The 20,624-nt window shown below is 41.1% G+C and overlaps 2 protein-coding genes and 3 long non-coding RNA genes across 7 annotated transcripts in view; 4 read left to right on the top strand and 1 right to left on the bottom strand.

Annotated features, from left to right (window-relative positions):
• Positions 1-9,247, bottom strand: part of aadat (aminoadipate aminotransferase) — a 10,231-nt gene extending 984 nt beyond the window's left edge. The window contains exons 1-14 of the mRNA XM_031732302.2: positions 9,139-9,247; positions 8,711-8,782; positions 7,149-7,317; positions 6,795-6,927; positions 6,517-6,591; positions 6,225-6,434; positions 5,969-6,034; positions 5,771-5,853; positions 4,358-4,454; positions 3,633-3,694; positions 3,465-3,529; positions 1,757-1,863; positions 420-521; positions 1-333 (exon numbers count right to left, since the gene is read on the bottom strand). The exon at positions 1-333 is cut by the window's left edge and continues 984 nt beyond it. Of these exons, the coding sequence (XP_031588162.1) occupies positions 292-333; positions 420-521; positions 1,757-1,863; positions 3,465-3,529; positions 3,633-3,694; positions 4,358-4,454; positions 5,771-5,853; positions 5,969-6,034; positions 6,225-6,434; positions 6,517-6,591; positions 6,795-6,927; positions 7,149-7,317; positions 8,711-8,777 (1,278 nt within the window). The 5' untranslated portion in view covers positions 8,778-8,782; positions 9,139-9,247 and the 3' untranslated portion in view covers positions 1-291. The remainder of the gene's footprint in view (positions 334-419; positions 522-1,756; positions 1,864-3,464; positions 3,530-3,632; positions 3,695-4,357; positions 4,455-5,770; positions 5,854-5,968; positions 6,035-6,224; positions 6,435-6,516; positions 6,592-6,794; positions 6,928-7,148; positions 7,318-8,710; positions 8,783-9,138) is intronic.
• On the top strand, positions 8,785-20,522 carry ino80b (INO80 complex subunit B). 3 transcript variants are annotated; one of them, XM_039609823.1, is made up of 6 exons: positions 8,785-8,951; positions 15,816-15,844; positions 18,443-18,623; positions 18,710-18,861; positions 19,493-19,665; positions 19,820-20,522. In XM_039609823.1, the coding sequence occupies exons 1-6, from the start codon at positions 8,935-8,937 to the stop codon at positions 20,282-20,284; spliced, it is 1,017 nt and encodes a 338-aa protein (XP_039465757.1). In that variant the 5' UTR covers positions 8,785-8,934; the 3' UTR covers positions 20,285-20,522. The 3 variants fall into 3 exon arrangements, with proteins under 3 accessions (XP_039465757.1, XP_039465758.1, XP_031588161.1); XM_039609824.1 differs by lacking the exon at positions 8,785-8,951 and adding an exon at positions 15,483-15,643; XM_031732301.2 differs by lacking the exon at positions 8,785-8,951 and having other exon boundaries at positions 15,483-15,844.
• Positions 9,226-9,913, top strand: LOC120439106. Its single transcript, XR_005612377.1, has 4 exons — positions 9,226-9,366; positions 9,493-9,582; positions 9,671-9,790; positions 9,869-9,913. It is a non-coding gene; the product is annotated as an uncharacterized LOC120439106 (long non-coding RNA).
• LOC120439107 lies at positions 10,358-10,962 on the top strand. Its single transcript, XR_005612378.1, has 3 exons — positions 10,358-10,406; positions 10,553-10,739; positions 10,882-10,962. It is a non-coding gene; the product is annotated as an uncharacterized LOC120439107 (long non-coding RNA).
• On the top strand, positions 11,502-12,237 carry LOC120439108. Its single transcript, XR_005612379.1, has 3 exons — positions 11,502-11,752; positions 12,010-12,125; positions 12,193-12,237. It is a non-coding gene; the product is annotated as an uncharacterized LOC120439108 (long non-coding RNA).
• Positions 20,523-20,624: the final 102 nt, after the last annotated feature.

The following is a 20,624-nucleotide window of genomic DNA, read 5'->3' as shown; positions in this document are numbered from 1 at the left end:
TTTGGAAAAACTAGATTTAGATGAACTTCATTAATCTTTTAGGGTGTGCTGTACCAATTTCTTGGTCTGCTAAATAAACTCTGAGCTAAGGAAGGCGGGCATCACTCAAATGATCAGATACCTTTTTCACCCAGTCGGCACATCTATAGTTTTTCTGTGTAGGTCCTGATTTTGGGCTTGTAACACTATAATTTTGACAGTCATAAGAACACACAATTAAATCTAAACTTAACTAAACCCTTCAATCACATATTTAAAAAAATGCTGCATCTGCCAAGGACGAATAAACCATCACAAAGCCTCTTTGATGAGCGCAGAGAGTCTTTTGAAAGCCTGGTGGGGAAAGAAATACGAGATCAGATTGAGTTGTAGAGATTGTATGTGTGTGTGTTTATCTGGTTGTTTATCCGTTTGTTTACCTCATCAATCTGTTCCGGTGTGCTGAGAGAAAAGGCCGCTCTGACGTAGGGGCAGGGCTCACTACTGTTGATCATGAAGACACCTCCAGGAACTAGCAGGACCTGTTACATACACAAACATGTATATCCACAAACAATCTCAAAACGTCTTGCCACATCCAGTTTTTACACAGGGAATAACATATTAACATATTGTCTTTTCCTACATTAACCCCAGCCAAACTGTGTCTTGAGCTAACATAAAGCCAGGCAGGTCACCAGGTTTTACTCGAAATGATAAAAATTACAATGGTGTCTGCCTAAGTCTAGAAAATTAACGGACTTTGTACTGAATTATTGTATAGTACTGTGTTTGCTAATACCTCAACTAATAACAGTGTTTTAATAAAGCTTACATTAGCTTTCTAACAGCTCACTGAGTAAAATGACAACTTTGAGATATATTTTAGTTACTGCAGGCTTTTTGTTAGGATTTCAGGTACTAGTTGCAAACTGTGAGGCCAAATGTTTCCCTTTATGCCAGGTTGTGTCACCGTCATATTTCTCTCTGTTTGATAACTTTTTTTTGAATTACTATTTGTGGCATTTTTCATGTGAAGTGAGAGGAACACTAGGGATAACTTCCAGGATATCCTCCATGTTTGGTCAGCATCCTGTGTTCTCCGTCTCTGATAACCAGCTTTCTCATTCTGATATAGCGGTTTGGATTGGGTATAAATATTCTGGTATCTGTTATGATCTCACAGGCTGTAAACTGTTCCCCGTGGCATTTATGACAGCACTGAAAGACTCATTTTAGATTCAGCTGTCCATTATTCCTCCTCTGTCAGATGACACAGTGGCGTTATTATCTGCTGTATGAAGGCTTTAAATGCTCAGGACTCAGAGGAGACGAGCCTGCTGTGCAGAGGCCTTGGAAAATCCTGATTGTACCCACTCTTGTTCATACACAGCTAATTCAGTAGCATGGATTTCAGAGACACTGTGTGTGTGTGTGTGTCTTTGTGATGCAGGCCGATGCAGGTTTTGTGTCTCGGCAGAGTGTGGGATGGTGCTTGTAAAGCAGCCTTTGTGCAAGTGTTTTTCCTCCCACACACACACACACACACACACACACACACACACACACACACACACACACACACACACACACACACACACACACACACACACACACACACACACACACACACACACACACACACACACACACACACACACACACACACACACACACACACACACACAGACAGAAGTGCCCTCTGGGGTATCTGCTGTTCAGTAGGCAGGTCTTAACCTGAAAAGAGAACAGTACCTGCATGTTTGTGCACACTGACCTCTTTCTCCAACGCCTTCTCCATGATCAGCTGCTGGGTATCAGCTATGCCCTTCAGTTTCATCCACAGGAACATGCCTGCTGATGGTGTGTGCCACTCTGCTACATCTGCGCGCACACACACACACACACACACACACACCTGAGCATTTTTTTCTGTGATTCACAATACTGCCTTCTTTGGTCATACAGTCCTTTAAGTAGGCCAAATGGTCACTGGTTTAGCGGCTGCTGGTGCAGTGAGCCATGAAATCTCACTTAGATTCAGTGTCTTTGGTTCCTGAAAAGACTACTGGGCAGAAAGTCCAAGAAAAGTGACTGAGGAAGATGAAGAAGACTGAGAGGAAGTGTCAAAAATCACTAAATAGTTCACTACACGTTACTTCTGAGTTTGTTAGTGTATCTGCTGCCAAATGATTGTAAGTAATTTTACAAAAATGACTGCTGTTTGATGACGGCACTATTGCCTCACAGCAAGAAGGTCCTGAGTTTGACTTCACCGCCCGACCGGGGCATTCCTGTGTGGAGTTTGCATGTTTGTTTGTTTTTTTTGTGTGTGTGTGTGTGTGTTCTCTCTGGGTACTCTGGCTTCATCCCGTAGTTAGACATGCAGTTAGTGGGGTTAGGTTAACTGGTGATTAAACTGCCTGTGAGTGTGAATGGTTGTCAGTTTCTCTGTGTTAGCCCTGTAACAGACTGGCAACCGGTCCAAAGTCTAATTGTAAGCAATCGTAAGCTTTATGATGAATGTAAATAACTAACACTTTTAAATGGGTGTAGCCCCACTACAGTACTTTTCCATTTACACAGCATGATCTTTTGGCTCCAGCCCGTTATGAATGAAGGTCAGAGCTGTCTGGATGCAGAGGTAAGTTTTCCTTTTTCCATTAATCGGATATAATAAAATATTAAATATGTTAAATCCATTTCCTTCCTGAGAAACCAACTGCAAACCAGACTTTTTCCTAATAATTTGAAAAACACACAAATTTAGAAATACCAGTTAATCTAACATGTAGGCATTTGGACTGTGGGAGGAAGCTGGAGTACCCAGAGAGAACCCACACAGGCACAGGGAGAACATACAAACTCTACACAGAAAGGCCCTCAGCACACTCAAATAATCTTTGTCATTCCTTAATAGTGTTGCTATTCTTCAGAAAATTATGCAGGAACCTTAAAACGGAGTATACTGACAAAAGATTTCACCCTCAGCCTCAGTGGGTGTGAGCCTTCCACCTTAGCTCCCATCAATGATCCAAATTTATGTTTGCAAGCACAGACTGTATATAAAAGATGGCTGTTGCTTCCATATAAAAGTTGCTTCCAGCAGGAGGCGACACCTCTGGGTGTAAAGAGAAAATTACCCTATTGTTAACTTGACCTCATTAAATGCTTACCTGCTGACTTTATGGTTCAACCACTAGTTTATAGACATACCTAATACAGCATGGAACAATTTAAAGTAAACTAGAATATAGAGCATGGTACCCGTCATGGCTTGGCCATGTTTAAAAGCCATTACTGTTTGACAGTCAGATCCACTCATGTCAGTCTGGAGTGTTCACAAATCAAAGCTGATCTGACTGTGGCTACATCACCTGCTGTATAGTCTATGAGTCCAGCTTAAAGGAAACATGAAGTAAAGTGAGCAGGTCACTGCTTGTTTACGTGTGAATACTTTGGGCTTCACTGGTGAGTGCACAAACCTTTGAGCCATTTGTCTGCAGAGCTGATCATGGCATCTCGCTGTTTCCTGTAAAACTCAATCACCCTGCAAGAGGAATGAAAGAAGCTGTTTGATTTACTGTTGGAAACGTAACTGGATCCAAGTCAATTCTTAACAAGTCAAACTGGTCAGACAGGAAGTGACATACCTGTCTATGTGCTGGAGGAAACCCTCCTGTCCCCAGCTGTGCAACAACTGAGACACCATGAGCTGAAAGAAAGCAGGGCACTCTGGTTATATAATGGCATCACTCCAAATCATTGGACTTTAAAATGACTCTACGGCAGATAATAAAACTGCAAATTAATAGTTTAATTAGTTGAAGAGGCACACTTTCCTCCTTCTCACACGGGGTTTTTATGTGTGTGTTCTGGCCTGAGCTGTTTGCATTTTAAATCTTTCATGCACTAATACCATTTCTGGTTTAGATTAGATGAATATGCAGAGGTGAGGATTAAATAAGAGGTTGGCAGCAGATCTTTTGGAGGTCCTTGTTAATCCTCTTCTTCTTCTTTCTGAGTAAAATCTCCTCTGCTGCTTCTGCTAGTTCAGACACGTGATAAATTCTTTTTCGGCTTCAAATGTAGCGTGACAGCAGCACACCACTCATCCCCGCCTGGTTTGAGTTTATGTCTGTGCAAATCAGGCGTGCCTGGTGGGTGGGAACTTAATCTGGCAGAGTATAAAAGTCAGTAATGACTCTGCTCACAAATATGCTTCATTGCTGGCACGCTATGTACAGACAGAGCACAACTGCTTTATGTGATGGCATACTGTCACTATCAAGAGTACTTTACACTGAAAGACTTCTTTTAGTCCATTTAGGGTGAATACGATGAGATTCTGGGTGGTGTTAAGTGGGAGATTTCTCACCTGTGTGAAGGTGCTTGTGTGCATCGTCGAAGCCTGGATGTGCAGCACCACCCGGTCTACGAGCGGTTTGGGGCCGGTCACGAAACCTATCCTCAGCCTGAAGCAAAACACAACCAGCTGAATAATTAAAGTCAGAAACACTCTGGTGCAAACCTGGAGTCAAATATTAACTTCACTCTTAAACCTAAGACGTAAACACTCTGTGTGTGACTGTGACTGGATCCTGTTTTAACAGACTGTGTTTCGCAATGTGACTTTACTGAAACTGAGGAATTGAAGCCTGGATAAGCCATGCTGGAAACACACATTACTATGCAGATAAAGGCTGGGGTGCCATATTTACATTTTGTGTCCATGAGGATGTTGCTTGTCTGTGCTATGTCACTTGACCAGAAGCCTCTGAATGTGTTGACAACATGAGTCAGTAAACCCTGCTTGAACCCTTTTAGAATTAGCTACACACTATACTACTGGAATCTGTTTTTATAATTTCGTACAATTCACCTCACTGCACACACAACTATACTTACAATTGTTTAAAAAACTGCATTTATCGTTTTTTATTTGTGGTTAAAGTGTAAAAGTTATTCCACACATTACCTTTGGCTGCTCTCTTAGTCACAAAGCAGTCACCACAGCAGGTAGCGCTCTGTGTTTGATTTGGCAGATTTTTATGCCTGATGACACAAAAGGGATTTGTGTCTCCTTCCGGAAACAAACCGGGGATCTTTTGCTTGTTAGGTGAATATGTAAAAAACTATGGAGCCACTCTCCAAAGCCATAACATCATGTAGTTAAAAACATAAATAAATAAATAAATAACCGGAGGATTTTTTTCTAGATAAACTTCAGGCAACGGACAAACTTGTTGCTTTCAGACATATTTGGACAACATTTGTTGCCTGAAATACTTTCTTCCTGGTACTGATCTCTGCATGTATGAACAGTTGGTCGCCTTCAGAGGCAGGTGGTGTTTCAGCCTCTTTAAAAAAAGCAGCCAAGTATGCCATAAAGATCTGATGAAAAAATGTGATGCCAGAAACATAAATAAGTGTAGTAAAACATTATTTAACATTTCTGTCATAGACAAAAGGGAATGCTACAGTTCTGATAAACACATATTCAGCCATTTAAACAAACTATTCCTGCTTAAAATATTATGATCCATACATCATACATCACCCCATTCTGTCATTTTAGTCGCTAAAATAGTTTGTTTACTTGAGGGCTGAGCCAAATATATGTGTTCCTGAAGGATGCTGATGTTTTCATTCCTACAAACATGTAAAAGAAATTTATGTGTCAGGTTCATACTCGCTAGGGCAAATCAAGAAATGGGAACATCAGTTCCACATGTACTGGGAGTAAAAGAAATCCACCCACCTAAACGCTCACAAAGGTTGAGAAACTTACCCTGAAGACAGAATTTTGGAGAAGGAGTCGGTCCTGATGATCCTCCCATCAACGTCCATGGAGAGAAACGTGGGAGCCCACGGCTGCCACACAAATAAACATGACATGAACTAACTGTGACCTTTATTCATTATTAATGAAGGTCAGATTAACAGGTTGCCTTTTGCCATTTAAAAATAAAATCTCTTGTCTTTGCACCTTTTCAAACTGTAGGAAATAGTAGGGGTCGTCCTCGATGATGAGCATGTCATACTGCCTGGCCAGCTATTAAAGAGAGGAGAGGTTTAAATAAAAAATGACAGAGTGAATCTGCAGGGAAATCAACCTCACAACAAGCTGTAATTGGGAGAGTCCATGCTTCACTGGTTTGCTTTGTACGACCGTGGCTGAAGAGAATCAAATCTGCAGCGTGTGCATGTGTTCATCTTTGAGTGTGACTTTGGCGAGGACTTACCTCATACACTTCCTTCTTCCTCTCTGCTGTCATGGAGGCACCGGTGGGGTTTCCTCCGTTTGGGATAGTGTAGAGGATTTTGGGAGCAGTGCTTCCGGGCTTGTGGACCTCTGACGGATGCCAGCGGGACAGGACTTCTTTCAGGGCTGCAGGTATCATGCCATGCTGATCGCTGGGAACGTTTATCAAGTTGCAGCCGAGAGGCTGAAGCTGCACAGGAAATGAGAGACTCAGGTGGTCGCAGTGCTTCGTGTCAAAGTGTTTGTGTTGTGCAGAAGAAAAATGCTCTTACTGCTGCGAGCGTTCCCGAATACGTGGGCGCATCCAGAAGAACATTGTCTCCAGGGTTGACCAACATCTCAAACACCTGCACCAAAACCAGCAAACACACGAGGCTAAGACACAGGCTGTGAATGTTTTCCTTGACATGAAAAACTGCTATGATAAATAAAACTATATTAAAATATAGAGATTCTTACTTTAAAGCTATAGCTGAAGGGTTTCAGTGGGTCTAAGCTGTTCAGCTGATGTCAGATGGACAGGTAAATCTACAGGTGGTGGTGTCAGTACCTTGCAGAGCCCCTCCTGGCTCCCTGTTGTCACACACATCTCCATCTGCCCGCTCTCAGGGCTGTAGCTCGCAGTCGGCGGGTTGTGGAGGTTCTTCTGAAGGTTTTTCATCCACGTCAGCAGCTCAGGTATTCTACGCAGGGAACAGAAATCAGGTGTTTCCAAGACAAATCTATTTTCAAAAAATAGTAATCTGTTTTATTTTGACATAAATACTGCACATGTCTGCACGAGCGTCTGTCTTAATCCTCTAATCTTAAACAGAAAATACTAGAAAACCAAACTGAAATGATATCGACACGTTCTGAAAACTCTCACAAAGCAGTGACCGATTCTGTCGTCTGGACTTCTCACCCATTAGAGGCGGAGTACTGCAGAGCCCTCTTCATCGTCACCTCATCGAAGGTGACTGTCTGCCTGTTCCTCACCGTGATGGAAGCTGACTGGAAGGGGAAGGTGTTGGGGTTAGGAGCTCCTCCGGCCAAAGAAATCAGCGATGGAGGTGACCGCTGCTGCAGCTCAGCTTCATATGGGATCACAGAGAGAAGATGATGAGAACTTCATTCCAATAAATTTAAAACCTTCAGCTCAGCCCCCTGTCTTTTAGTCAGTTCCACCGTCTCACCAAACCCATACATCACAGCAGGTCTCACTACCATCTTGTAAACCTTCCCTTTCACTCTTGCTGCTATCCTTCTGTCACAAACCACCCCTGATATTCGTCTCCACCCTGCCTCACTCTCCTCTTTACTTCTCGTGTGCTGTCTGTTGCTTTGCATGGATGACTCCAGGTGTTTAAACTCATCCACGATCACTACCTCTACTCTTTGCTGTTAAACTGGTCTCCCTCTCATTTACACACATGTATTCTGCCTTGTTTCTACTGACCTTCATTCCTCTTTTCTTCAGTGCATACCTCCACCTGTGCAGGTTCTCTTTCACCTGCTCCACACTCTCACTACAGATCAGTGTCATCTGCAAACATCATAGCCCACACAGACTCCTGCCTGACCTCATCTGTCAGCCTGTTCATCACCACTGCAAACAAGAAGGGGCTCAGGGACAATCCCTGATGTAATCCCACCACCATCTTGAACTCACCCATCACTCCTACTGCTCACCTCACCACCATCTCACTCTCCTCATGCATTTCCTGCACCACCTCGCATACATCTTTGGCATTCCTGACTTCCACATGCAGTATCACAGTTTCTCTTTTTGCACCCCATCAATTTAGAGTCACCAGTTAGTCTAAAATGCATGTTTCCTTATGATTGTGCCCACACAGGAAGAGAGAAAACATAAAAACTACACACAGAAAGGTCCCAGCTGATAGTCACATCACTACCCGGAGTTACAAATGTTAGTTGTAACAGAAATATTTGATAAGTATCCTTTAAATGTGGTGCTTGGTCATCTTCAGTAAGTTAAAAAAAATGAAATTCTCTTCTGGTCTATTATTTCAGCTGGTCTTCTCACCTAATCTGCTATGTGCAGTTCAAACAGGGCAGATTTGGGATGTGCCTCTGACTTTTTTTAAAACCATATAACTTAAATAAAACAGGTATTTCAATATGTTTATTTCATCTGTTTCCGGTCGAGCAAATAGAGCTGGCATGGAAAAAATAGGAAGCTTGCTGTTAGAAAGATCACCGGTTTAATTGGTCAATTTTGTTGTAGTTAAAAAGCACCACACCACTGAAAAACTGAGGAGCCAAACAGATACCACTTTGCTGTTTTTGCAACTTCTCACACAGAACTAACTCGCATGAAAGAGAGGTAAACACCAAACACAGGTGCTACAGTGACATCAGTATAGGCTCTATTCTACATTAGCTACAGTGTCAAATTGGTTACTGTAATAGGCGCATTAGTTTCGCTGTACACGAGTGTATTAATCAATGAAAAATACTCACTCAGCATCCTGATAGGGGAAGGCTTTCTCGCTGCACTGACAGCTGTCAGAAACCGAGCGTAATTCATGTTTCCTGCCAAATTACAAGGTGAAAAATATCAGCTGCCTCCTCTCACACAGCGGGTTTATCTACCCATTAAGCTTACACCTCCTTTCAGTGAGGCATTTATGCTGTTTCGGTAAGTTAGACTTTAACTGTAGCTCTTAACTGAGCCAGCGGCAGAAATGTGTTCCTTTTTCTGGTATGTAACGTAAAAACAGATTCATATATGTATAGATATATATATATGAACCTGAAACAGCTTTACGGTGAGCTAACACGGACACACACACTATAGGAGGCTACAGTGAACACAGGACTACAAATATCATAGGTGTAAACAATTATTTTAAATGTAGCTCTACCACACACTCTGCTGTGTAACTGACCTTGCGCGTGTGGCAGAATCGACGCGGGGGCTTCTGGTCAGTGTATTTCTAGATATGTGGGGACTTTCTGTGGTTAGCGCCGGTGTTCTGGGAATTTCTCCTACCCCGCAAACCGTCCTACCCGTTGTTCCTGAGCATGTGCGCGCATGCGCACAACACATAAAGTGAAGCAAAGCGCATCCGGCTGTGATTTAATGCTACCCCGTTGTCATATTTGCAGGAAAATAGGTAAGCAGTAAGTATTAGTACTTTTTATTGACGTTGATACTTGAGTTTTTTAAGCCTTTGTGATTGTTTGTCAATATTAAAGTAAAGTCGCTATCTGCTTTCTGCACAAAACTGTCGAATTTGCAGCTTCGGTGAAGTCTGCTGTCAAGTTACTGGACACGTTGTATTTGCACAACACTTCTGAATCCGCAGCTTCGGTGTTTTAAGGCTGTTTCGGTAATGTCGTTATTTAATAAGTTAAATTATTTGCATTGTTAACTGCACATATTGAAGCTCAGAAGAAAATGTTTACTTACATTCGTAGATATGGAGAAGAAGTGGGAAGAGATTTACGCGTTTATTTCTGCGGGCTCCAACCCTTCAGGATATGACAAGGCTCAGAGGCAAAACCTCAGAAGATATGCCTCAAAATTCCAACAAAAGGGTCAGTAATTTATTGTTAATACTAACAACTCATATATGTGGTTAAATTAATTTATAAATATATATTGTTCTACTGCAGATGGAGAACTCTTTGTTGGAACCAGAAGAGTAGTAAAAACCATGGTGATGCCAGGAAGCTATTTCATGAGTTTCATTCATCTCCAATTGAGGACACACTGGCACACACAAAACGCTAAATGCAGTGTGTTCCAGATTTTACTGGTTTGGTATGACAGTTGACATTAAAACATGGGTATGTATTAACTGTTTGCATTGTTGTTAAATGCCGTTTAAAATAAAATTTTTTTTTTATATCAGTTAAAAGAGAAACTGTACGCTTGCAAAATATAAATAAATATGATTAATTAGTGATATTACAGTAATAACCTGTAGGCCTGGCAGAGATTTGAAGACACACACAAAGTTTTGCTGCTAAATTGTTTGTTCGTTAGAGAATATATCATTAATGATGGTTTTTTTTTTTTTTTTTTATAAATGAGAATGTTGAACATTTACGTGAACTCCATAAATATTTTTACCTTAAAGATTCTGGAATGTGACCAGTGTCAAAAGTTGGGAAACCACTGACTGCTGTGCAACCGTTGCAGTGTATTCAGGTAAATATTATGCCCCTTTACCCATCAAACTATGCTTCTAGCTCATATTCATGAAGGCAGGAGTGTTTGCCAACTAATTTTAACCATCGATGTTAATGTGTACATTATACAAATTGTTATTCAAATTATTAATTTGTCCTTGATAGGTGTCTGAAGTGTGGGAACTTATTGGTATAGATCTTACTGGACCTCTTCCTAAAACGTCAAGCGGCTTCCAGTATATACTTACTGCAACTGACTACTTTTCAAAATGGGTTGAAGCTTTCCCATTAAAAACGAAATCTGCATCTGAGGTAGCCAATGAGATGAAAAGACCAATGACAACATAAAAAGGTATGCATAATTTTTATCTATCAGTTTTTAATAACATTACTTATGTTATTCAAACTTAATTGTTACTTAATAATTTATTAATTTCTTTACTTCTAATTAAACTTTCATTACTGTCTTTACATATTTCGATGCCTGCATTTAGAGCCCTCCGAAAACTGGTGAATGACCAGCAGAATAACTGGGATCTGTATCTAGATCCCACCCTGTTTTCACTGCGGTCAAAGCACACACCACAACAAAATACTCACCTTTTTTCTGATGTATGGAAGAGAGGCAGTATTTCCATCAGAAGTGCCTGCTCAAGTGCCGGTGAGTGTTTGTCAAATTCTTTCTATGTTAGAACTAAGAATTGAAACCATTTAAGTAAAAAACCCAGTAATGTCTTTATGAATATGATATCATCTTGTTTTAATTGCTAATATCTACAAAATTTTAGATTTCCAACATCATTCTGCCAGACGACAAAAGGTACAGTGACTATGTACAGTCTGAAAGTGAAGCACAACATGCAGTTAAAGAAACTGCGCAAGAAAACATTGCGAAGTCACAAGACAAGCAAAAGGTTGCATACGCCAAGCAGGTCCTGAAAAAGTACAAAAATGTTGTGTACAATGTAGGGGATCAAATTCTGCTTCTAAATATGAGGAAACGTGGGCGAAAAGGAGGAAGACTTGAACCGGATTTTTCAGGTCCCTACACAATTGATGACATCAGTGGAAAATGTGTTGGACCGAAAACGCTGAGGGAAATACTTTAAAAGTCTATACAGTATTGACCACATTAAACCTTATAGAACAAGCCACCCTGTCCAAGTCTCAACTCCAACTGAACCTGTTGAGAGTAGCCCATCTTCTGAGATGCAGCCTTGCAGTCCTCAGCATCATCCTGAAGCGCTGCAAAATAACAGACCCTCTGTCATACAGTTTGCACCAAAAATAGCTCAGGTAAAATCAGTCCAAGCACCAGAAGAGCTTGTACCAGTGACCCCCAGAAACCCAGCACGCAAGAAAAAGGTGGCATAGCTAAAATCTCATTCTGACCGGTTGGTCAATTGTTGCCAGTTTGGCTAGTCGAATGGATAGAATTTTTTTTTTTTTCTCCCTCTTGCTAATTTTGACCTGTTGGTCCAATTTTGGCTAATTTCTCCCCTCTGGCATGGTTATTTTGTTGGCCCGTTGGCCCTTGTCTGTTTGTGGCCCGTTGGCCATTGACCGTGATTTTCAAATGGCAACTGTTATTACTAAAGAAACTTATCATATTTTGTTTTTAGTGAAGTGGCTTTGGGCTGCAAAAGACACCGGGCGTGTGGAGGCAGTCGTTGGGCCATACAAATTGTATGACTCTTCTTTTCGCACACTGGAGGACAGTGGGTGGCTTTCTGATGAGGTAAGTGAAGTAATCATTTTTGGTCCTAGTGGTGGTCTGTAAAATAATCTTCTTTTAATCCAAACAGGTCATTGATGGATACCTGCACTGCCTCATTAGGAAACAAAAGGCAAGTAAGAACGTATGCCAGTTATTTCACAAAAGCATTTTATACAATTATGTAATCTTTTAAAAAAACCTCTTGCATTTTTCAGGAACCCGTGTATCAGTTGTCTTGCGTTGTTGCAACCTCTCTGTTTTCTGGGAAGTTTAAATGTGTCACCAAGGTAATGTAGATGTTATATAGGTCATATAGTGCATGTTATGTAAATGAATCTAAACCTTTATAAACTTAAAAATATTCCACAGATGTTGTTTCCGGCTGAGGACATTTGGTTGTGCCCACTGAACTTCGGTGCACACTGGATCCTTGTGGTACATTGTTCTTTTTAGCAGCATATTCTTATGTTGAAAATGCTTACAACTGATTATGTTTACTTAAGTTAGTGTACTACACATATTCTACTAAATACCATTTTTATTTTAGGTTGTCAAACCTATTTTAGGTTTGACAACCTAGTGTGGAAAATGGAGTCTCTGCCACACAACAAGCAGATGGACTCCAGCAGTTGTGGAGTTTTAGTGTTGAAGGTATTTAATAAGCCATTGTATTTAATTGTATTTATTGTATTTAACTAGAATTAAGTTAATCAATTGCAATTACTGTAACATATTTTACAGTTTGCGAACACTACCTTATGAGTGGAGAGGTTACTAGGGTGCTGTCCACTCCAGAAGCCATTGGGCTGCAACGCACAGAAATTGCTTGCGAACTGCTAGAACATCAAAGTAAGTTGAGTCATGTGCTTTTGTATTGAATAGCACTTTCAGTTTTGTTTAAAACTGTTATGTTGAACGCCGTGTGTTTCTAGGTAATGCTGATGACTACTGTGTGGTTTGTTCCATGCTGGAAGCCGATCCTGAGTCCAGTATGATTGAAATGGTAAAACAAATAAACCACAAATGCAATATACAGTTGCTTGCAACATTATTCGGCCCCCTTGAACTTTTCCACATTTTGTCATATTACAGCCACAAACACGAATCAATTTTAATTGTAATTCCACGTGAAAGACCAATACAAAGTGGTGTATACGTGAGGAGTGGAACGACAGTCGTACATGATTCCAAACAATTTTTACAAATGAATAACTGAAAAGTGGGGTGTGCGTAATTATTCAGCCCCCTGAGTCAATACTTTGTAGAACCACCTTTATCTGCAATTACAGCTGCCAGACCTTTAGGGTATGCCTCTACCAGGTAGAGACGTTGTTCTTTCACGTGGAATTCCAATAAAATTGATTCATGTTTGTGAATGCAATCTGACAAAATGTGGAAAAGTTCAAGGGGGCCGAATACTTTTGCAAGCCACTGTAGTAATTATTTTCTCATGAAATTCGTAATGTTGGTTAACACACTTACACCCCCCTTCTCCCTCTTCAGGTGCAGTGTGACTTTTGTCTCAGATGGGCACATTTTGGATGTGCTCAATATGAGAGCAGCCTGGTCAAGTACTTGTGCGACAAATGTGCATAATTGTTATGAATACTGTTTCTTTTCCACTTCTTTCTCCCTGTGTTCTGTTGGATCTGTAAATATCAAATACATATATCTGTATATATCTGTAAATATATGCTGTCAGTCACAGTAAAGTACAAAGAGCAGCCTGGTCAAGTACTTGTGTAAAAAAAAATGTGCATAATTTGTTATGAATACTGTTTCTTTTCCACTTCTTTCTCCCTGTGTTCTGTTGGATCTGTAAATATCAAATACATATATCTGTATATATCTGTAAATATATGCTGTCAGTCACAGTAAAGTACAAAGAGCAGCCTGGTCAAGTACTTGTGCGACAAATGTGCATAATTTGTTATGAATACTGTTTCTTTTCCACTTCTTTCTCCCTGTGTTCTGTTGGATCTGTAAATATCAAATATACATATATATATCTGTAAATATATTCAGTAAATATATACTGTAACTATAATGGAGTGAGTTCATTGTCAAAGTTTATATAGTCAAGTGTTCCAATCACTTCAATGGTGACAGCTGTATAACTTAAGCACCTTGGCATGCAGACTGCTTCTACAAACAAGTGCCAAAACATGCTACCTTTGTTATTATAAAGTAGAAGCATACTCTGACGGGAAGAATTACGTGCCAAAACATGCTACCGCTGTTATTATAAAGTAGAAGCATACTCTGACGGGAAGAATTACGTGCCAAAACATGCTACCGTTGTTATTATAAAGTAGAAGCATACTCTGACGGGAAGAATTACGTGCCAAAACATGCTACCGCTGTTATTATAAAGTAGAAGCATACTCTGACGGGAAGAATTACGTGCCAAAACATGCTACCGTTGTTATTATAAAGTAGAAGCATACTCTGACGGAAGAATTACGTGCCAAAACATGCTACCTTTGTTATTATAAAGTAGAAGCATACTCTGACGGGAAGAATTACGTGCCAAAACATGCTACCGTTGTTATTATAAACTAGAAGCATACTCTGACGGGAAGAATTACGTGCCAAAACATGCTACCTTTGTTATTATAAACTAGAAGCATACTCTGACGGGAAGAATTACGTGCCAAAACATGCTACCGCTGTTATTATAAAGTAGAAGCATACTCTGACGGGAAGAATTACGTGCCAAAACATGCTACCTTTGTTAATAAGAGCAAGAAGCATAATTCTGACGGGAAGAATTACGTGCCAAACCATGCTACCTTTGTGAATGTGACCTACAAGCACTTTAATGGGTAAAAGAAGTGTCAAACCGTACTGGCTTTATGAATATCAGCTACAAACATACTCTGATGGGCAAAGTTAAGTGGCAAACCGTCATACCTACTTAAATTTGTACTGGAATTATTGTGTGGCAGCAGAAATGTGCATAAATTACGTACAGTAGGACATTTTGCCAAAGTAGGGCAGTTTGTCATAAGGCAGCGTAAAATTATCCTACTGGTAGGACGGTTTGCCAAAGTAGGACGTTTTGTCAGAGGACACCGTAAAATTTTCCTACAGGTAGGACGTTTTGCCAAAGTAGGACGTTTTGTCAGAACACCGGTGACTGCTTCTTGAACTACATTACCCGAGATGTACTACAAAGAAAAATATGAACACCTGCCTGCGTACCGGGCAGAAATGTGTGGGTTTTCTGTTGTCCGAGTCTGTGTCACAAAGCGTTAGAAAATATTTCACGTTAAAGAAAATATCGGCTGCTCGACATTTCACCGGTGCGAAGCCTGAACGAGACGTTGTGCAGCAGTCCCAGGTGAATGTTTATTCCTCTGGTCCCCGCTAGGGTGCAGTGAAGCGCGGGAGAGCGGAAACAGCAGGAAAACGACGAAGAAGCGGAACTTCCGTGTTATTCAGCATGGAGCGAGAAAATGTAGCATAATGTTGCTTAGTTTATATCTAAAATGAGTTAGTTCTTGTGTTGTGTAGCGTTTCTTCTCCAACGTTTATTGGTAATTCGTTTTTTTTAATTATTTTGAGCTTTTTGACTATATTAGCAGTTGTTGGACGCTAGCAGAGGAGGCTGAATGAGGCCGCTCAGTGTTTAAGCTTTAATGTTTGTTTACCGTGAGGTTTCTGCTGCTATGTAAGCTGCTTTTGTTTCGTCGTTTCAATGGGAAAAAGGAAAGACATGATTCACCCCAGATTTCTCGGTAAGTATATAAGAAAGCTTGTACTTTTGCAGTCGCACGTTTTCGTATATTGTTTCCTTGTGCTGAAAGTCTCCAGTTTGTCTGCTTAAAGCCACAGCCTCCGAAAAGCTGATTAAACATCTCTTTAAAACAAAACAAAACAAAAAGTGTGCGCATCTAAACCAGGGGTGACCTCTTGGAATATCCCACCCTCATATAAAGCTTAATGTGGGCCTTTTGTAGTGGATAACCTCCGTTTTTAGCAGTAAATGAAGGCTGTGTGTGTTGATAGTTTGGGGGGGATAACAAACAGGAAGTGTGGCTGATATTTAGAAATGCATCTTAAACAAATGTTTATAGGAGAAACCTCCACCAAGTTGGGACATTATTTGAAAACATGTCCATTCACAGTTTACTTTGTTGATTTAAAGAGTTTCTTACAGCAGTTTGAAGTAGAAAAGGTCTTTTTGTTGTTTTTTTTAATCTGCCAGCATTCGGACTGTGGGTCAGTTGTGAGTCCAACAACACATATAATATAATATAATATAATATAATATAATATATAACAAATATTGAAGAAAGCTTTTTATGTGTCTTAAAGGAAAAATACTGGTGCATATATCAGAACATTGGCTTTTCAAATCCTCAGGTATTGGTATCAATCCCAAAAGGTTGATTCTGTTCATCTGGGTGTAGCGTTTCGCCAACAACCACTGATCAAAGACCAGTGATCATTGATCAAAGAACATTGGTCAATGGCCATGAGTACCATTCACAGAGAATTGGGGAATGGCAATCACAGCATTGTAAGATGGTGAAAGATGTACCCTTAGGCCCTGAGGAGGTTCTTTCCCTTTTCACATAAATGACTTCCTTGACTCTCCACTCAAACTAGAGTTCCTCCCTGTCCAGGATTTGTACGTCCTCATTATTGAAAGAGTGTCCAGTGGTGTATAGACTGCAGAGTATCAGTTGTAAAGTCAATGGTTTGGAGACCGTGGCACTGACAAAAAGACAGGTGGTTGAGCTGAAGATGTTAAGATTTTCAGTGGGAGTGACCAGAATAGACAAAAATAGAAATGAATGTATCAGAGGGACAACTCAGGCCGAGCAGAAAGGGAGAGAGATGGTGTGGACAAGTGCAGAGGAGGGTAGTGAATATACTGGACAAAGGAGAGATGGAGCTTTCAGGCAAGAGGGGAAGACCACAAAGAAGGTTCATGGATGTAGTGAAGGATATGCAGAGGGTTGATGTGATAGAGGAGGATGATAGTAATATGTATAGACAGATTATCTGCTTCAGTGACCCCTGTAAGGAGCAGCCACTCTATTAAAATGGCAAACTAGAATGAAATATTTTTTTGCTGAATTTATAAAAAAAAAGAAGGGTGAAATCATATTGATTTTACTCTAGGCTGATTTATTTGTAATTTTATTGTTATAGGGTTCTAATCCTGTCTGTTTATTAGGCCTTTTAAAAGACAGCCAACACTGACCAAAGTGATGTAAGTAATTAATGCAAGTAATTAAAAATTAACGTGGTTTTTAAAAGAACACACACAAATAAAACACAAGAAAAATAATCAGAACTGAGACTGGTTTAAAAACCCGAGAATAGAAAGGGATATTTTGTTTGTTTGCTTTTTAATGAGTTTAGGTCTTAGGTTGATGTTTCCAATGCAGGTTATTTTGCTTGTGTCACATTATTCCTAAGTTAAATACATGTTGGTATATGTTGTGATGGAAAGCTGAAAGACTTGGAAACAGTTATTTCTTGTAATAAGTTTCTTTGTTTACCTGACCCAAAGTGGGAGCTAAATGACCCAACTAGATCCAAACACGTGGATTGTTTATATTAAAACCAACTTGGAGTTCTGATTCTTGACCATTGATTTCTGGTTCAATTCTGTAGAACACAGATTAGAAAAATCTCCGCTGGCTCTGTGACTCTGAATTTGATAAGCAGAAGATGAATGTGTGTGGATGTAAACATTTTATTTCAAAAGAAATCATTTTTGGGAGTTGGGAGTTCGCCTTGTAATCGGAAGGTTGCCGGTTCGAGCCCCAGCTCGGACAGTCTCGGTCGTTGTGTCCTTGGGCAAGACACTTCACCCGTTGCCTACTGGTGGTGGTCAGAGGGCCCGGTGGCGCCAGTGTCCGGCAGCCTCGCCTCTGTCAGTGCGCCCCAGGGTGGCTGTGACTACAACGTAGCTTGCCATCACCAGTGTGTGAATGTGTGTGTGAATGGGTGGATGACTGGATATGTAAAGCGCTTTGGGGTCCTTAGGGACTAGAAAGCGCTATATAAATACAGGCCATTTACCATTTTATCATGTGTGTTTTAGCTCATCGAGCTGATGGACCACTGCCCTCACGCTATGGTGAGGTCTCTGTTCTTCCACAGTTCTCCTCCTACAGATTTGGTCAGAATTTAATCAATCTTGCGCACAGTGATCTTCTTGTCATTTAGGTCTAATCGTTTAGGTGTTCACCTAAACTGTGCTCAATTTGCCCTTTTACGAGTTCTAACCTTTGAACTGTGATGGGTGATGAACTGGATGAGCCAGTAAGTCACTGACATTCTTTGTATTAATCTGTGCTTTGTCCCATCCTCTGCAGCTGAAGGCGGCTGCAGCCTGCACAGCGCTCACAAGCGGAAACACAAAAAACACAAGAAGCACAAGAGGAAGCACCACAGCTTCCCTGAGGCGCCCGAGCCTGAGCCTGTGGCGGTGCCTCGGCCTCCGCCGCAGCTCCGACTGAAGATCAAACTGGGAGGACAGACGCTGGGAACCAAGAGGTGAGACGCTTGAGCCAGATTTCAGTATCAACAACTGTTCATGGATCAGTTTGATCAGTCAGTTGAAAGGACATTGTGCTCTCCAGTGTTCCCACCTTTACCGTTCATCCTGGTGTGGCTCGTCCTCCCTCACCGTTAATGATCATTGACAACAACGTTGATGACGACGACGACGATGATGATGAAGATGATGATGACGAGCCCTCTGTGCCTCTGGAGCAGTATCGGGCCTGGCTGGGTGAGTTAGCAAAACAAATGGACTCAATTCTAACATAGGAGGTTCAGGGGGACTGTTGACACTTCATGGATGAAACCGTGATTACTAGTTCCTGTTTTTAGTTTCAAGTTTCTGTCAACCTCCTGAGATCTAAGCTCTTGTAAAAACTTTGTTAAATACTTCAAAAAACCCCCAAAAAACTGTTTTTGTTTTTCTCTGGCAGTTTTGTTGCTTTTTTCTGCATGTGTTTGTCACAAATGTCTTTGATATACTATTTTTATGTTGGAAATGGTTACTTGGCCAAAGATTAAAAAAAAAAAAAAAATTGTTGTTTGTTGCCAGATATTTTCTTATTCCCAAATACTTACTGCTTTTGTCTAATCTGGTTGTGAACTAGATATTTGTTTTATCACCTGGAAAACATCCTCTGATATTTACAAACCAATTTATAAACTGTGGTTTGAAAGAAATACTCCACACATGAATTAATAAGTATAATCTGCCTGCATCCCTACATGACTCCAACTTCAGAGCTGAAACAACAGTGATGTCTGAGAATCTGCTGATGGTGCAGAATCCTACAACAGAGCTTGATCTTGATTTTATTTTGGCCTTGCAATAAAGACTGTGTATCTTGATTGTTTTGTACCAGATGAAGACAGCAACCTGGCCACATCCCCTCTGCCAGACATGGACTCAGATTCCATGCTGGGCGGGCCCGTGGACGAGGAGGAGCGGTGGCTGGATGCTCTGGAGAAAGGAGAGCTCGATGACAATGGAGAGCTGAAGAAGGAGATCGATGAGTCTCTGCTCACTGCCAGACAGGTGAGGAGCAGCTGTCAGTGTTGTGGAGAAAGTTTTGTCACCTGTGCATGACTTTAATATGAGAGATCTTCCAGCATTTGAAATCAGGGGTCAAACTTTTTTTTTTTTTAAGTAGCTTAAAACATGTTTTTCTTTCCTCGTCTCTCCCCATCAGAAAGCTCTGCTACACAAGCAGCAGAGTCAGCCTCTCCTTGAGCTCCCCATGGGCTACAAGGAGAAAGAGATGACCGCCGAGATGATGCAGAAGCGGGAGGAGCGTGCCCGAAAGAGACGCCTGCAGGCCGCCAAGAAAGCGGAGGAGAACAAGAACCAGACGATAGAGAGACTGACGAAAACCAGCAAGGCCAAGATCAAAAGCATGAAGGAGAAGAAGTCCAAGCAGAGCCAGTGCCCCATGGTTCGGTACAGCGACTCCGCCCAGGGAATGGCCATCTCCTTCCCAGCAGGAGTCCCCGCTCCTACCCCGGCAACTCCCTGCCCTCTGCCTCCAGCCCCAATGAACTGCGGAGTGAGCGGGTGCACAAACCTCAAGAAGTACTCGTGCTCAAAGACCGGAGTTCCTCTCTGCAGCCTCGAGTGCTACAAGAGGAACCTCCTGCTCGTGCAGAGCGCAGCGTGAACCCCCAGACGTTTCGGTTTATGCCACCCTGGGATGTGACGATGGAGAGTATTCATGCTCGTGTATTTACGTTAACAGGACACTGGTGACCGTGCAGTAGTAGGAAGGTGATTTTCAACTTTCCTGTTCAGTGTGAGGAGACTGTATATCAACATGCTTTTTTCATGTGTCATGATAATGATTCTCTGTGGAGCTGCTCGTCCAATTATGTACAATATTTAAAAAAAAAAAAAAAAAAGATCAATCTGTGTACAAATCAAATATTCAGTATTTATGATTTGTAGAACATTGTCATTGTTGGTGCAGATAAAGTGCATCTTTTTTGTTTCTGAGTTTTGAG

This window comes from Oreochromis aureus, linkage group 3 (assembly GCF_013358895.1).
Source record: "Oreochromis aureus strain Israel breed Guangdong linkage group 3, ZZ_aureus, whole genome shotgun sequence".
Lineage (NCBI taxonomy): Eukaryota > Metazoa > Chordata > Actinopteri > Cichliformes > Cichlidae > Oreochromis > Oreochromis aureus.
Note: the sequence above shows the minus strand (reverse complement) of the source record. Positions and strands in the feature narration are given on the sequence as shown.